This window comes from Apis mellifera, linkage group LG8 (assembly GCF_003254395.2).
Source record: "Apis mellifera strain DH4 linkage group LG8, Amel_HAv3.1, whole genome shotgun sequence".
Classification (NCBI taxonomy): Eukaryota; Metazoa; Arthropoda; class Insecta; order Hymenoptera; family Apidae; genus Apis; species Apis mellifera.
Window position 1 is genome coordinate 9,833,877 of NC_037645.1, and position 18,274 is coordinate 9,852,150.

Genomic DNA, 18,274 nt, shown 5'->3' on the forward strand with positions numbered 1-18,274 from the left:
TAATAATACCATCTCTTTAATATCAAAAATATCTCTTTATTAATTCTTACTCTATCTTTAAAAAAAATGTCTATGATACTCAAGAGATGGCATAATCAATCAATTCTTTGCTCTCTATCGTTCTTCTATTATGTTCTATCCTTCCTTTTTGAGTTTCATTTGAGGCACACTAGAGATGGCGCTGTCTTTTTCTCATTATTTAATAGTATTTTAGAAGATAAAACACGAAGTTTCTTAAATATAGATGTGAAATCTATCATGTATATGATAATACACAAAATATTATAATTATAATATTTAAACAATAAGAATAGGAAATTGTGTATTAATTAAATTTTTTTTTTACTTAATTTTAATAAGTCTAATATTTAAATTTATAAATTAACATGAATTCAATAATAAATTCTTGTAAATTAATAAGCATAAGAATGAATAAGTTTGGAGGTTATTTATACCGAGGAATGGCAACTGTTGATGATTATAAAATTCAATGGGTACGACCAGTTAAAATTTCATCTGTAGATCCTCGGAAAAGTGGTGATTTAGGATTAAATATACCTATAAAATCAACTGATACTCAACTTTATTATGAAAATTCAAAAGAATTGAAAAAGTAAGTAATAAATATAAACTTATTATGTATTAATAATATTGTTATACAATACAACAATTTATTGAAAATTAAAAAACAATTTTGAAATATTTTATATAAAATAAATATCTTTAAAGAATTTTAAATAATTAATTATATTTAATTATATTTAATTAATCATATGCAGTGCAGATGATCTTGTAAAGAAAATATTTACTTTAGAATTTCAACGAGGCAAAGAAACTAGAAATTTATCAAGAGAGAAAATAATAGCACTTGTAAAAAGACATGTTTGTGATCGAGGTTCTCCAGAAGTTAAAAGTAAATATAATTTGATTATATGCATTTATAAAAAATAAAAAACTTGATATTATACTATTATAAATGTTTTCATACAAAAAATTATGACATTCCTTTTCTTTTAATAAATGATTTATATTTAGAAATATATTTTTATCATAATAACTTTTATTATAATAATTTAAATAAATTGTTTCAGTTGCTGCATTGACCGCTGAAATACAATATCTTCAAAAACATATGGAAATCCATCCTAGAAATGTAAGCGTAAAAGTATTTCTAAAAGAATTAATTGATAAAAGAAAGAAGTATCTTAAATTATTACGAAAATGGGATTATAAACGCTTTGAATGGGTTCTTGAACGTTTGAATCTCACATATACTGCTGAACCAGAGTATGTTTTTTTTCTGTCTTCATTATACGAAATCTTTTTCTTATTTCTAGGATATATAATATTCTTTTAAAGTTCATTGTATTTATATATATATATATATATATATATATATATATATATATATATATATATATATATATATATATATATATATATATATATATATATATATATATATATATATATATATATATATATATATATATATATATATATATATTATATATATATATTATATATATATATATATAAAGATATTAATGCAATATATAAGAAAGAAAATATGATGAATAATAATTATATTGATAAATATATATCATAACACTTTTAAAATTAATAAAATTTAAAAAAATTATACTTTTATATTTTATATTTTGATATGATTTTATTATATGTATAATTTAATTTTTAATTGATTATAGAATTACTGGTAAAGTATCAAGAAAAGACGCATTAAGAAAGCTGACAAAAAATTATTGTGATACTCTTATTCAAGAAAAATTGGATGCATTTAAAAAAGAATTAAAAGAACAACAAAAAATATTTTATGCTGAGAAGGTTAAAAAATTGGAATATATTTCAAAAGTTGAAAAAGAATATGGTTTAGAACGTTCAGTAACACAAGAAGATATTGAAGCTACATTAAAAAAAGTAGAAGAACTATCAAAAGAAAATGTAAATAAATAAATTTTTTTCTATATTCTTTCATTGTTTTTTTTAATCTATTCTCTTAAATATCTTTTTATAACAAATTGTGTTATGACATATTGTATATGGAACTATGTATTAATATATTATTAATATTAAATTTAAGATTTAAAACAGAAAAATTATATTTTTCAATTAAATTATAATTAATTTAATAATTGCTATAATAAATAATATATATTATTATATTTATACTTTCTCTTTAATTTTTATTATATATTTGTGTAAAATTAATAAGAGTTATTTAATTAATTAAAAATAATACAAAAATTATTCAATGTAAATAAATAGTTTTGTAAAATGTTATTTAATTTTTAAATATATAAAAAATATACCAATTTAAAATCTGCAATGAATGAATATTATGGTATCTAATTTTCTCATCTGATATTATGATAATTAGCGTCATTTTTGCTAGCAGTTTTGAAATGTAAATTGAGAAATATTAAATCACGAAATTAATAGTATACAACCAAACAAAATAAAACAAATATGCATTGCGAAAAGACAATTAGATTCTTAAATTTATCTTTATTAAATATTTTTTTTAAAAGGGGGGAAAAATAATGTAATGATAATATATAAGTTGATCCATAGTGATTCTCATCTACATTTCTTATCATAAAAAATTTATTTAAAAAAAAATATATATATTTCTTGAAGAATTACATTATATTTCATATACATTACATATTACTTTTCTTGTATAATTTTAATAAAAATACTAGAAATATTCTCAGAATCAATGCAAAATAATCAAATTTATTAAATTTTAATTAATTATAAAATATAAATATTTTATTGTTATGAGATTAAAAGTTACGGTATTATATTAGTTTCAACAGGTGATGACGTTCCCACGGTTGCACGTTGCGCATCCCTCGTTGTATTAAGAGAGATCCAAGAATTGTAAGTGAATGTTCTCGTATATATTGGGTGTTTGAAATGAATACTTGATTAATTTAATCATACATAAGATGATAAGAATTATTCAAATTATTATTGTTATCTATTAGAAATTAAAATAATGTGAATTTATATTATTTATATACGTATATTCTGTTTATATTACATTGAAGTAATTTTATTACTATATCATTGAGTAAAAAACAAAATTTAAAAAAAGTAAATCTTAAAAATAAATAAATATTATTTTATAATATGTATATTACATTTATATATATTTATATACATTTACATAAAATATTTATATTACAAATAATTACATTATATACTTTAAAAGTTTTTATAGTCACCCTATATAAGTTGTATATAAAGATGAGCTGGATACTGATGTTCTATTCTCTGAAGGACCGCCGTGAAAGTTTTGTTAGTTGTTTCTCAAATTTTATCGAAGTTTTCTTTATATAAGTGTATCACGTACCATAAATATTTCAAAATATTTTCGTGCATATATTAATTAAATAAATATTTTATTAACTAACAAGTAAAGACATTTTCTTTTTTTTTTTAAAATATGTAATTTATTGGAAACAATTTTTAAATAATAAATGACAATTCAAAAAAGACTCTGAAATAGTGTATATTTTGGTGCGAATTTTAATCAATTGTGGTTTCAATAGTTTTTAAAACATGCAGTCACAGCTTTCCAAAAGAATTATTGAAAAGGTTTGTAAGATAAAGGAATATAAAAAAGGAATTTAAACACTATTTCAAAAATTCAATTAAATTATATGTATTTAAAATAAAAAAAGGAAATATATTTCTAGAATTTTTTATGTTTATATTATACATTATAACTGATATTAATATTTCTATATTCAAATACAAATTATCAAATTTTGTCAAAAATATAGAATACAATGAAATCTTATAAAAATTAATTATTAAAGTATTAATATAATATTTATGTAATATCAATTATCATATTCAAAAAACTAATATTTTTATTTTCCCAATCAATTTCCCAAAATATTAATTTTATAAATATATCTAACAACAATTTTTATTTCGTATTTTTCCGCGGTTGTTAGTCGAAAGTGCAATTGCTTAATCTAGCGGTTCACAATTAGCAAGAAACGTACATGCACGTTTGTATCGATTCCTACGTTCACTCGATTTCTTTCCAACTATAATAATCTTTTCTTTTACGAAGGAAAAAACATTTAGACCTTTCTTTCCACTCTTATCAAGTATCGAGCGTGTCAATCGTGGCGAAGGTTTGCGATTTAGATTCCTTTTTCTTTTTCTTTTTTTTTTTTTATCTAAGCATAATAATGCTCGAGAACCGCTGAATAAAGTACTTACCTACGCATATACACATTGGTTTCAGATGGTTTACTTGTATAGTGGCACTCCTTAAGAGTAGCAGTAGCCATTGCAGGTTGTGCAATGACAAGTTGATTCACATACATATGTCTCTCAATTTTTATTATTTCCATTATAACTTTATGTATATCCATATTTCTAGGAATAATTTAATTCAAGTAATAAAAATAAGAGCTTGATGATAAAGCTTTCAATTCAATGGATTGTATAAAAAAGTATATACACATTGTCAAAATATATTACTTTAAAATATAATTTGGTCTTGCTGATTTTTATTTGCCAGAATAATTGATAAAATTGATTGTCAAAAATTATTATAATAGAAATTGTAATACTTTTTTTTTTCTTAATAAATATTTTTTAGAATATCGACTAATAAATCTCTTGAGAGATTAATATATTTTTCCTTTTTTACAGATCGTGATTTTATGCTGTTTCTTGAAGCTAATAATTGCTGGTGTTCTTCAACAGTAAGATAATTAAAATTTTGTTCTTCTTTCATTTAACTCGTATTCAATAACAAAAAGGAAGATTCTTAATTAAAGAAAAAACATTATCTCCAGTTTCTAGGATTATCAAATCGAATATTTTTTTTCCTTAGAAGATTTCCTTGCGCGCCAATCGATGCGATCGCTGCCAATGGTGCCGCGGTACCCGTAACTTGTGCTCTTAAATCAATTGGAGGCAAAGTGGAGCCTGTGTTTCCGACTTACGTGAAAGTTTCCTCTCCTATTTCGTACAGATTATTACCGAAGACGTCGTCGTTGGTGTACGTTGCTCCACCGATTATTAAAACGGCCTCCGCCGTTGTCGCGACTGACACGAAAAACGAAAAAGAAGCGGAATACATGGTAACTTTAAAAAGAGATTTATAAAAAATAAGTATAAATAAATTTTACTTAAAAAAATCTTGCATAAATATTAAATATTTATATTATGAGATATTTTAATTTTACATACAATCGCATTAAGATCTTTATCTCTTCATATTCTTCCAATTCGTTCATTATCTTTCAAATCTTATATTATGTTTCTTGTCTTTCTAATTTTTTCTTCGTTGATTCATATCATTCTATTCATTCGTATCTGAATAATCAGTGTGCTAAGAAAGGAAAATTTGTATTAAAATGTGTAAAAATAATAATTTTTCCGGAGGCCTATCCAAGATACTCGTTCAACTATGGTGTTCTTGATGGATACACCGGTGATTCGAAATCGGCATGGGAGGAAAGGGATGGTGACACGGTGAAGGGCGAATATTCCGTGGTCGAGGCGGATGGATCAATTCGGACGGTAACGTACACGGCTGACGATCATAATGGTTTCAACGCGGTTGTAACCAGGAACGAACCTCCGAAAAATGTGGTGAAACAAGATGGTAATTTGAAAGCATTTTTACCAGTGACTATTGTTCCCAATCCTCGTTAAAGATAAAAACTTATTTATCCTATATAAAGATTGTATTTCTAAAAGAATGCGTATGGATAAATGGAACTTTTCAATTTTATTGTAAAAAAGAAAAAAAAATAGAATGTTTTCTAAAAAATATGTCAAAGAATTAATTTATCTAATTGAAATATTTGTTATGTCTCTCCCTTATATATATATCATCATATCAGAATTCAATTAATTCTAAATTCTTCTTTACTAACAATGTTTTATTTAAATACAATAGTTACAAAAAATATTTTTCAATTTTTTTTTTTTTAGTATTTTTTTCTCATAATATTTTTACAAATGTAAATAATAACATTTTCACGAAGAATTACGGATAAACTTATTATTAGAAAAGTATCGATAAAAAAAGGATTCAATTGAAAAAATAAACTAATCAAATGTGAAGTTTGAAATTATAGAATAACGTAATTACAAAAAATAGTTTAATTATATATCTAAATTATCCTATTTCCTTACGTAATAATTAATTGTATCTTTCTACAACTACAACCTCTGCACTGCACCTTTCTATATACATTAAATATGAAATAAAAAAAATCTCTTATATAATAAAAATAAATGGAATGCTAACTACTTCTAACATAAATCTTTTTAAAAACGTGAACTATTATGTATTATATATTTAAATTGAAACTAAAAATAGCTTTATCTTTTATAATAATAATAATAATAAACAGAGCAATTATAAAATTTGACTAATCTCAACTAATGGTAACATGTTTTTTACGCGTTGAAAAAAGAAAAAATTACAAAAAATAGAAAAGATTCCGATATTTTTGTCCCTTAAATCTAATATATGTACTATTCAACTAATTCTTCTAACAATCTTATTCCTAGACCTGAAATTTATATTTGTACAATACTATATTTATCGTTTTTTTCGAGTCAATTAGACATAGAATAGAAATACTATTTGGATGGCAAAATGACCTTTTTATCACTTAAAATTTTATCCTACAGCTAACACTCTTATCGCTAATGATAAAGACTATAGCATTCTTCACTTTCCTATAGAAGAAATTCAAATGTTTTATATCGAGAATCGAGATATAGAAATTAAAAGAAGAAGAAAAAGAAAAAAAAAAAAAAAGAAATTTCGAATAGTCGTTTCGAACTATTTCATTGTCATACCAATTTCTCACTATCTATTCTACCTATTTCTTGATCTCTTGTTGCTGTTCTTTTTCGCGCTATTCCCAGATTTATTTTTCGACGAATCTTTCCCCGTGTTCTCCTTTAAAGAGACGTGCTCGAGGCTGCCGTTGCTCGCATGCCCGTTCGCAAATTGTCCGGCGATTTCCGAGGAAGAGACGATAGATCCGTTCTGGCTGTACTGGCCAATTACAGAGTGATTTTTTCCCGTCGACTCCTTATTACCGTTGCTGCTACCGCTATTGGCTGTCGTTCCGTGAGAATTGACAAGGCTGCAATTGTCTTCGCTACCGCTGTTGCCGATCTGCGACTCCGATTCACTGTACCGGTCAACTGGAATCAAGTTTTTAGAATGGGAAAACCGCGATCCTACGATCGGTACGTGAATATATATAAAATAGTTTGACCGATCGATCGAAGAATTGATCGGTCGATTCGACTCGATCGACAATTTGTACGGTTACAATGCGTTCAATTGACCGATTAGCCGATTAGAGAGATTAATCAGTCAAGAATTATTTAACCGCTTTTATCGTTCAATAAAAATGCGATTTTGTTTTGATCGATTAAAAAGTTTCGATTATCAAAGGAATAATCATCAATGACATAGATGTATCAAGGTTTTGTACGAGAGATATAAAATTTTGAATGTTAAGTTGTATATAAAGTTTTCTATGGTAAATAATATTCAAATGTGTCAAATAATAAAAATTATAAATAGTAGAGTTAAAATTTTGAATTTCGTTTAATCGATCAAAATTTTCTTTTTTTATATATTCTTTAACATTCTATAATGTTGTAGAAAGAAACTATCACCTAGAAGCAAATATATAGCGAATATATACATGAAAGTGTATCATCGAGTACCAATTTTCTTTTGAAATTAAAATAGAACAATGTGATATAATTTTTAAATATGAATAATTGTTACTTTACCACACTTTGATTGATTTAATAAATATTATCGAAAGTATAAAATGAGATATTTTTTTATACCTACATTAATATAAAAAAGAAAGAAATTTATTTAAAATTTAGATACAGAAGAAAGATAAATATGGAAAATAAAATAACAATGGTGAGCTAATATCGTACACTTTCAGCATGTTCAATAAAAGCAAATCACAAGTTTTCTAATAACAAATGTGTAGAAAAAAGTATATGCAATATAGCAGATAGAATCAAAGAATAACTTTTTATAGAATTTTGAAAGAGAATAGACGTTGAATTAATTTATCATTAAATAGAGAAAAAAGATGAATGCACATGAAAACAGAAAGAAAAAAATCAATGAAAAATATAAGAATGTTATGCGAAAAGTTCTTTTCAAAATAGATTGAAAAATAAATTAAAATTTATTTATAACAATTAAATACAGAAAAGAAATTATATTAAAATTCGAAATAATAATAGATATCCTTCGAGTTTTTTTTTTAATTCAATCAATTGTGTTTCATAACAATCCACATTTATTATGCTCTTTTTTACTTTCTTTTTAAAGACAATCTGATCGATACATTAAAAAGAAAAAGAAACACATTAAAGGATAACTTAAAAATTAAAAAGAATTATTGCCGAGGAAAGGATAAAAAGAAAAGTTGGAAGGGACAATAGGATGAAAAATAAATTGTTTTCTTTTTTTCTTTAAAGAATTAGCTATCTCAGGAATATCCATTGAGGTCCTTACTTTTTTCCTGGGTGTTTTCCACAAGTCCACTAACTGCCTGTAAAAATTTAATATTTCTAATTTATTGAAATTATATATCATTTTAGAAATATTTTTGAATATTCAATTTATATTTTTTCCTCTATAATCCTCTATAAAAATGTAAAATAGTAAAAAATAATTATATATATATAGAAGACAACATTTATATTCTAGTAATTATAATATTTTATATATACAAATGTATATTTTTATCGAAACGTTATAATTTTAAACTAATATTCTTAGAAATTTAATATAAATTTAATTTTGTTTATTTTATAAAATAAAATATTGATTACTAACAGCCATAGAGGTGATAGAAGATTTTGAGAATAGCCTTTCAGCTTCTTTGAATTTTCTATTTCGTTTATCTGCTTTACTGTTAGCATTTTTATTGCTGGCTAAATATCTGTCCCAACCACGTATTATATTACCATATAGTTGTGTATCTTCCAAATAACTACCTTCAAACGCATAGATTTGACGTTCTAAATTGGCAAGAGTATCCTGTAAAATTATAAAATAATGAACAATCAAAAGATTGGACCAACATAACCTCTAAACATCTAAAATAACCTAATGTAATTTTCAGAAAGTTTTTAAAGATGAATATCAAATGATAAATAAAATTCTTTTTCATAACAAATTCGATAATATCGTTCGTTTTAAATAAATACATTTTGCAAAAAGATAGAAATAAATTTAACAGAAAAAATATAACGTGTATTTGACAATTCTTTTGATACTTACAGCTATTTCTGCTTTTCGTTTCACTAATTCAGCAAGTTCAGCTCGCAAATCGACAGAGGATTTTGTCGACATTATGCATTTAAATTTATTGATACAACAACAATAGTTACTAGAACTCTTTTGCTTAAAATACGTCTTTCTACATTCAACAAATACATAACAACTTTATTTTTTTGATGAAAACTTTCTCGACTAACTTGAAGTTATCGCAGTCTGAATACAGATTCAAAATATTAATGATACAAAAGCGGGTATATTTAAATGAACCAAATACAATTTTCCTAACACTTCTAAAATTCTTTCGAAAATTTAATAATTAATTACAGAGACAAAATAAGAAAACATAACCATAAATATAAATTCTTTTTTATTCAATCATTTCTTTTCTATATAATAAAGTGCTATAAAATTTTATAAAATATATAATAAATATTGGAAAAAAAAGTTGTTTACTATTTTTTCATTTTCTCTAAAAATACTATACTATCTACTCTAAGATATTTATTTATTAATACATATAATATAATATAAAATTATATATATATATATTACACTTACACAATTCGTTGAATATTAATATTACTATTCATGCATCCATTGCTTATTTTCATAAAAAAAGAAGAAAGAAAATCTTCAAATCGCACTAATACAAAATATAAGACACACATTACAAGCAACTATATGGAAGCCAATTTATAAAAACAATTACAAAAGAAAATTATAATTGCTATAATTTGCCTTGAATTACGATACAAATTACAATAACAAATCATGAAATATCAATATTTCTCGGTATTCTGAATGGAAAAAAAAAAAAAAGAATCAAAGTTGCTAACATAGCTCTAAGCAAATAGTACGTAAGATTCTATTCTACTCTGCTACAAACAATTTGAAAGGTTGAACTGAATCACGAAACGAGAAATTTAGCTGTCCTCGAGTTTTTCCAATGTTCAGAGTTTTTCCTACGTTCAAGGTCGTATTTGCAGAGGAAGTAGAGAAGAAAAAAAGCAAGAAGGACAGAGGATGAGGGAGGGAGAATGCGCGATTCCTCCCCTCCTGCAAACGATCTACGCCTTCTTGGCGCTTGCCGATCATATATGAAAGAACACGTGTCACCAGATTCTCTCAGTGGTACCTCGAACAGATCCATCCACGTGGATAATTACCATTTACAATCAGTGATATCTCGAAGAGATATTTTTATAAAAGAATTTCAGTGTTTTATCCAACGTTAATTCTGAATGTTATTTCACTTTCTATCGAGTTTAGATACATTTAAGATAATAATATAGATATCTTTTGAAGAAAGAATTGGAAGGATAGTGGTTGAAGAAGAATGAATCATGAGAATAAGGTTGAGAACTTCAATGCAGGCATCAATTACGTGAGTATTTTTCTTTTTTTCTTTGAATTAATTGACAGTTGTGAGATGTAATTTGGAGAAATTGATTTTTTCAACTTGATTTAAAATTTATTTACATTCGATTTTTAATTATCGATTTTAATAATAATTAGAAAATTAAAATTATTAATAGTAATAAAATTATATCTTTAAAACTGCAAATATCATATATTATATTGGAGAAAGCAAAATTTTATTTTCAGTAAAATATCTTTATAAAATAATATCATATAATAACATATTGTCTAGTTTCAACCAATGGCCAACTTTCGACAAGTTTTTTCTGATACTTTGCAAAAATCTATCCATTGCTATTTCACTATTGTGAAACTAGATCGCAGATTATCTCTCATTATGCATTCTCTTTTTCTTTTTTCATCTGCAAAGAAATCGAAATAGAAGTCACGAAACCCTGTGCAAAGCTTGTATTTTACATTTTAAACGTCTTTCAATATTCCTCGCGTAACGAGATGATAAATTTTATTTGCATTGAAAAAATTTACATATATGCGTATCCCATATTTTTAAAGAATTAAAAGTGAAGAAATTTGATTGATAATAAGTTCAGCTTTTAATTTACATTTTTAATTTACATTGGCACATATATAGGTAATGATTGGATTAACAAATCAGTTGATTAACATAAGTTGAATAATTTAATAACAATTTAATTTATACATTATCTTATTGTTTGGATCAATTTATTTAAATCTAAAATAATTTAAAATAAATTTAAAATTACAATATGTTAATGATTCTTTAACAAATCTTTAATGATAATTTTAATATTACATAATTATTAGTTAATGATACAAAAAATTGGAAAGAAATTATCAGTTAATGATTATTTAATGATAATTTCATCACATTATTATATGTTTGTTTCCATATTATTATCTCCTCTTATTATGAATTAATGTCTTTATTTAAAGTATTATTTCAAAAAAATAATATAAATGAAATATATACATATATCTCAGTATTTAATCTGTAATATTACCAAATTTAAACTACATTGATTAAGTGAGATTGGAATGAACAAGAATTAATTCAAGTCATATTTAATTATATTAATTAAACTATCTATTTTTGTACATTATGAAACTTGAAATTATGAAATATGTAATATATAACTTTTGAAACACTTTTGAGATATATTGTTATATTACATTTATTTACATTCATCCATCTATAATATATCAATGTTAAAAATAATCAAATTAAAATATTATTTTAATATCAATTAATTTTAATATTTTTGTCACTCCTCTATATATATCTTTAATTTAATAAACTGAATGAAATTACACGTATAAATGCTCATTTATTAAATATTATTTATTTCTAAGTAAACTAAATTAATAAGCGAGTATTATCAATGGTTATTTAGATATTGTATCTAGATCAATGATGATTGAACTTTATCGTGATAAATCGCGAATAAATCGATAATATTTTCTTCAGAAAATAAATTCATTATAATTAAATATCGGAGCCTGTAATTAGGATAACAATGATAATTAACTATTGAGCCTGTAATTAAAATACAATAATTAACTATTGAACCTGTAATTAGAACATTTTATTTATTCTAAATTATTATAACAATTAATGTGATTAAATATATATAATATTATTCAATTTTATTTAATATTCTTTTTTTGAACATTGAATATTGAAAATTAGAATGTAAAATTATTTGACGATACAAAAAATTGGAAAAAAAAATCTGGGAATCAAAAAGTTGTTTAACAACAAATATTTAATTTTATTTAAGAGACATATTCAAAACGCACGAATGTGTTATGCAAAGATCATATCAAAAAAGATACGAGAAAGATATGATATGATAAGGTTTCACTTTTAACGACGTTTCGTTTAACGATTCTCAGTTTCTTCGGATATTCGAAGCATCATGCCATGAGAAATTCTTCGTCTCCCACTATCGAGCCGAAACTTACTACTTTCCTTTTCACTTTCTCTGTTGACGGAACTTAAAATCTCACGCTTAGTCCATCCCGAACTTCCTATGCGCCTAGACACTTCCTTTCCCGGTCCGTCTCCGTTCTCTTCGAAGAGAAAGATTCCGAACAATGTTGTTGTCCGCATTTTGATAAACAGTTAGTGAACTTAACTTTCTCCCTCGTTCGACATTCGATATATATATAGAATTGAAGAAGAAGAAACATGAAAATGAACGATTAAAGGATAAAGATAATTTTTAATTTTTTTAAATCTCTTAAAAGTCATAGACAATCGAGTATTGCATAATGGGGATATACACAAAGTCCTTGTTCGAGAATCAAAGTACGCAGAGGAAAAGTAATCAGGTAAAAAAAAGAAAAGAAAAATTTATTTATTTTCACGCGTCTTACATTTTTTAATTATTTAATTAAATTAAATTCAGAAATAATTTTTATCTTAATTTTAAACAATTCTAGATATTTCGTTCGAATAATTTCCAGATACTTTCGACGAATGTGATACAACAGATGCATCACGTGTCGAGGGAGAGACGAGGCGAAACGTACGGAAAATTCAAAGAATTTCGCGGTTGTACCATTTGGCTGACAGGATTGTCCGGGGCTGGAAAGACTTCCATATCGTTTCAACTTGAAAATTACCTCGTCTCTCAAGTAAGTTTTCCAACTTGACTTAACCATAATAAATAGAAATGACGATTGAATGGAAAATAGAAATTTTCACCAATCTTTATTTATTTGCAAATTTTAAAATAATTATTATAATTATGGGGTTTAATTTTTATAAATTTATTTTATTAAATAATCAAGATTGGATTTTTTAAAATATCATTTTTGTTTATAAATTTAATTTATAAAGTAATTTATAAAAAGTTTATCATATCAATGTTTATTTACACGTTTATGTTATATATTATATTATTAAAATAATTAGAATAATTATGGGGTTTAATTTTTATAAATTTATTAAATAATAAGATTGGATTTTTTAAAATATCATTTTTGTTTATAAATTTAATTTATAATATAATTTATAAAAAGTTTATCAATATTTATTTACATGTTTATATATATTAAAATAATTATTATAATTATGGGATTTAATTTTTATAAATTTATTTTATTATAAATAACAAGATTGGATTTTCTAAAATATTATTTTTGTTTATAAATTTAATTTATAAAAAGTTTATCATATCAATGTTTATTTACACGTTTATGTTATATATATTAAAATAATTAGAATAATTATGGGGTTTAATTTTTATAAATTTATTAAATAAGAAAATTGGATTTTTTAAAATATCATTTTTGTTTATAAATTTCTGTATATTAAAATAATTATAGGATTTAATTTTTATAAATTTATTAAATAATAAGATTGGATTTTTTAAAATATCATTTTTGTTTATAAATTTAATTTATAAAGTAATTTATTATTATAATTAAAATAATTATTATAATTATGGGATTTAATTTTTATAAATTTATTTTATTATAAATAATAAGATTGGATTTTTTAAAATATCATTTTTGTTTATAAATTTAATTTATAAAGTAATTTATAAAAAGTTTATCATATCAATGTTTATTTATATATTTATGTATATTAAAATAATTATTTATTAAAATAATTATGGGATTTAATTTTTATAAATTTATTAAATAACAAGATTGGATTTTTTAAAATATTATTTTTGTTTATAAATTTAATTTATAAAGTAATTTATAAAAAATTTATTATATCAATGTTTATTTACATATTTATATAAGTGAAAATTATGTAAGTGAATATTAAAATAATTATTATAATTATGGGGTTTAATTTTTATAAATTCATTAAATAATAAGATTGGATTTTTTAAAATATTATTTTTGTTTATAAATTTAATTTATTAAGTAATTTATAAAAAGTTTATCATATCAATGTTTATTTACACGTTTATATTATATATATTAAAATAATTAGAATAATTATGGGGTTTAATTTTTATAAATTTATATTATATTAAATTTATATATATAAATTTATATATATTATATTAAATAACAAGATTGGATTTTTCAAAATATCATTTTTGTTTATAAATTTAATTTATAAAAAGTTTATCATATTATGTTTATTTATTATGTCGAAAAATCCATTACTGAAAATTTCTTCCTCTCAGGGTATACCAGCGTACAGCATCGACGGAGACAACGTGCGGCATGGGTTGAACCGGAACCTCGGTTTCACCAAGGAAGATCGCGAGGAGAACGTTCGAAGGGCGGCGGAAGTGGCGAAATTATTTTCCGACTGCGGTATAATAACAATCTGCAGCTTCGTTTCGCCGTTCGAAGCGGACAGGAGATCGGCAAGGAAGATCCACGAGGATTTTAACCTGAGATTCTTCGAGATATTCGTGCAAGCGTCGATGCAGACCTGCGAGGCGAGAGACGTGAAAGGCCTTTACGAGAAAGCTAGGAAAGGGATGATCAAGAGCTTCACGGGGATAGGACAGGATTACGAGGTACCAGTGAACGCGGATCTCGTCGTGAACACGGAGATTCACGATTTGGAAACGTCCACGAGATTGGTGATCGAGTTCCTGAAAAAGAAGGGAGTGGTTCCGCCTATAAGAGAGAAAGTCGAGGAATTATTTGTGGACGAGAAGAGGATGGAAGAGGCGAGGAGGGAGGCGGACAGTCTTCCTAGTACGTTGGAAATATATTTTTTCTTTAATTTCTCAGAAGAGATAAAGATGATAATTATTACGAATCTTTTTCCTCGAACGAGAAATTAATAATTTTCAATTGAAATTTTATTTTATTTATTAGAATATTCTACATCTCTTTCCTTAAATAAATTATTCGATTCGAAGGTATCGAAATCACCGATGTCGATTTGCAATGGGTCCAAGTGTTGGCCGAGGGATGGGCAACCCCGCTTAGAGGTTTCATGAGGGAGGACCAATATTTGCAGGTGATGCAAATTTATTCTTGCTTTCTAACTAAATCTAAAGGATTATATCACCTTTGTTACTTGTGTTACTAAAAATAAAATAAACGTAGAAATAGAAGTTTAAATTAAGAGAAAATAGAAAATGTAAAGTTTCTCCTGTTTTCAACTAGTGTCAACATTTTAAGATCATCGAACAAAATGGGGAGAGTGTCAATCAATCCGTGCCCATTGTGCTTCCTGTCGACACGAATCGAAAGGAGAGGCACGCCAACGCGTCGGCCCTCGCTTTGAGGCACGAAGGCAGAGCTGTGGCGATTTTAAGGAGACCAGAATTCTTTGCCCATCGAAAGGAAGAAAGGTTTGAAATTTCTATCTTTCCTTTTCCTTTAAGAAAAATTAATTTGCAAATTCGACAGATGTTGCAGAGAATTCGGGACGAACGATCCGGGTCATCCTCACGTGAAAATGATCCACGAGTCGGGTGATTGGCTCGTTGGGGGGGAATTGGAGGTTTTGGGGAGGATCAGATGGAACGACGGGCTTGACGGGTTCAGGCTCACCCCTAACGAGATCAGGGAAAAGTGCGGAGAGATGGGCGCCGACGCTGTCTTCGCATTTCAGTTGAGAAACCCGATACACAATGGCCACGCACTTTTGATGCAGGTTAAGTAAAGTCGTCGTCGCCACGCCATTAATATATGAAAATTAAAATCGCGAAAGTGAAATTTAGAAAGTGGCGATTATAATTTAAAATGAACGTCACGAGCAGGATACAAGAAGATATCTGGTCGAGGAGCGAGGTTTCAAGAAACCAGTTCTTTTATTACATCCTCTGGGAGGATGGACAAAAGAGGACGATGTGCCATTACCGGTAAGGATAAACCAACACCAAAGCGTTCTCGAGGAAGGCGTGTTACACGAGGACACCATCCTCGCCATATTTCCAAGCCCGATGCTTTATGCTGGACCCACAGAGGTATCACATCAATCAATAGTTTTATATCGTAGAGAATTTAAAAATAAAACTTGAAAGAGAGCTTGTAAAGAAAATTAAAAAAAAAAAAAAAAATATTTAAAATAACTTGAAAGTTTTGATTTTTTTATATCGATCATAATTTTTATCCACGTATTTTTATGCAGTATTTCAATTTTCTTGATAAAATTTCAATAATTGATTTCTCAACATAAACTTCATAAGTAAATATTATTATAATAATTTTTTTATAAATTAAATTTATAAACAAAAATGTCATTTTTAAATATCCAATTTTATTATTTAATAAAATTATACCCTATAATCATTCCTACTATAATTATTTTAAATACTATTAACTTATAAATTAATAATAAATTAATTCTCATTAAATTAAAGGAAAAGGAATCGATGAACGAATATTTTTCAATAGTTTAATTGTTATATATATATACAGGTGCAATGGCACGCAAAAGCAAGAATGATGGCGGGCGCGAACTTTTACATCGTTGGCCGTGATCCTGCTGGTTTACCGCATCCAGACAAGTCAAAAACTCCGGACGGTAATATTCTGAGAAAAGTAATTTAATTCGAAGACGCATTACATTTGATTCATTTAAAATTAGGAAACTTATACGATGGAACGCACGGCTCCAGAGTACTGTCGATCGCGCCTGGTCTTCAAAATCTCGAAATAATTCCATTCAGAGTGGCAGCTTACGACAATAGAATAAAAAAAATGGCGTTCTATCAGCCAGAAAGATCTCAAGATTTTAGTTTTATATCGGGAACTAAAATGAGAAGTGAGATATTTTTATCTAACTGTTTATTATTTTGTAATACTTGAACTTGTTAATAATATTAATAAATTATTTGATTATTTCAGATCTAGCAAAATCTGGTGAAAATCCGCCACAAGGATTCATGGCGCCAAAAGCGTGGCAAATTATTGCAGATTATTATAAGAAACAACTAAATAAAGAAGCGTAATTAATTTCTCATAGATATAATATAATTTTCATATATACAAAGGATTATTTTGCACTAATCATATAAATAATGTAATATATATGTTTAAATTTAATTAAAAATAAAAATATTTCTATACAAAGTGATATCAGATTAATATATTTATAATTTTTGTTAAAAGAATAACAAACGTTCTCATAATACAAATTGGATACTAGTCATACAGTTTCAGTAAAATCAAAGAAAAATGTCACTAGTATTTTCTATTGTAAGTACCATCGTGTAAAAAATGATCGTTTTAAACGAAAAGGTTAGTTATTCAAGTGCTTCGAATCACACATCGCAGCAAGGCTGACATAACGTAGCAAGAAGTATTCTAATATTTATTTAATCATTCCAAAAAACTTTCTTGATGCGTGCATTGGATTTTTTAATTTCGGTTAAAGAAATTTCTTAAAAAAACTCTTATAACATTTTAGATCTCGAATATTTACCTCGCACTGTTATTCCCGCTTATACCGGATTATTATCCGTTACGCGTTCCCTCTCTTCCGAGACTGAAAGTGGGAGTAACTACGACTCTCCTACACACGCACTCGCCAACCGCTTGGAAACAGGAGTGGTATACCTGTATCCAATCTCTCTCTCCTTCATG

General features: G+C 25.6%; 4 protein-coding genes across 5 annotated transcripts; 3 read left to right on the plus strand and 1 right to left on the minus strand.

The window, feature by feature from the left end:
- The first annotated feature begins 212 nt into the window (after window positions 1-212).
- Window positions 213-1,995, plus strand: LOC100577575 (28S ribosomal protein S15, mitochondrial). Its single transcript, XM_026442480.1, has 4 exons — window positions 213-613; window positions 780-913; window positions 1,092-1,287; window positions 1,710-1,995. The coding sequence occupies exons 1-4, from the start codon at window positions 387-389 to the stop codon at window positions 1,972-1,974; spliced, it is 822 nt and encodes a 273-aa protein (XP_026298265.1). The 5' UTR covers window positions 213-386; the 3' UTR covers window positions 1,975-1,995.
- Window positions 1,996-3,462: 1,467 nt separating this feature from the next.
- Window positions 3,463-5,832, plus strand: LOC107964828 (cuticle protein 19). The gene is made up of 4 exons (XM_016913470.2): window positions 3,463-3,624; window positions 4,702-4,754; window positions 4,886-5,135; window positions 5,440-5,832. Exons 1-4 carry the CDS (start codon window positions 3,589-3,591, stop codon window positions 5,710-5,712), a joined length of 612 nt encoding a protein of 203 aa, XP_016768959.1. The 5' UTR covers window positions 3,463-3,588; the 3' UTR covers window positions 5,713-5,832.
- A 369-nt stretch (window positions 5,833-6,201) lies between these two features.
- LOC725186 (chromatin modification-related protein MEAF6) lies at window positions 6,202-9,556 on the minus strand. Its single transcript, XM_001120359.5, has 4 exons — window positions 9,353-9,556; window positions 8,906-9,109; window positions 8,582-8,618; window positions 6,202-7,227 (listed from the first exon to the last, which is right to left on the minus strand). The coding sequence occupies exons 1-4, from the start codon at window positions 9,422-9,424 to the stop codon at window positions 6,893-6,895; spliced, it is 648 nt and encodes a 215-aa protein (XP_001120359.2). The 5' UTR covers window positions 9,425-9,556; the 3' UTR covers window positions 6,202-6,892.
- An 880-nt stretch (window positions 9,557-10,436) lies between these two features.
- LOC413048 (bifunctional 3'-phosphoadenosine 5'-phosphosulfate synthase 2) lies at window positions 10,437-17,765 on the plus strand. 2 transcript variants are annotated; one of them, XM_006568065.2, is made up of 10 exons: window positions 10,437-10,736; window positions 13,220-13,390; window positions 14,905-15,430; window positions 15,598-15,698; window positions 15,848-16,035; window positions 16,094-16,340; window positions 16,447-16,653; window positions 17,108-17,213; window positions 17,277-17,453; window positions 17,537-17,765. In XM_006568065.2, exons 1-10 carry the CDS (start codon window positions 10,689-10,691, stop codon window positions 17,638-17,640), a joined length of 1,875 nt encoding a protein of 624 aa, XP_006568128.2. In that variant the 5' UTR covers window positions 10,437-10,688; the 3' UTR covers window positions 17,641-17,765. The 2 variants fall into 2 exon arrangements, with proteins under 2 accessions (XP_006568128.2, XP_396499.5); XM_396499.7 differs by lacking the exon at window positions 10,437-10,736 and adding an exon at window positions 12,637-13,084.
- Window positions 17,766-18,274: the final 509 nt, after the last annotated feature.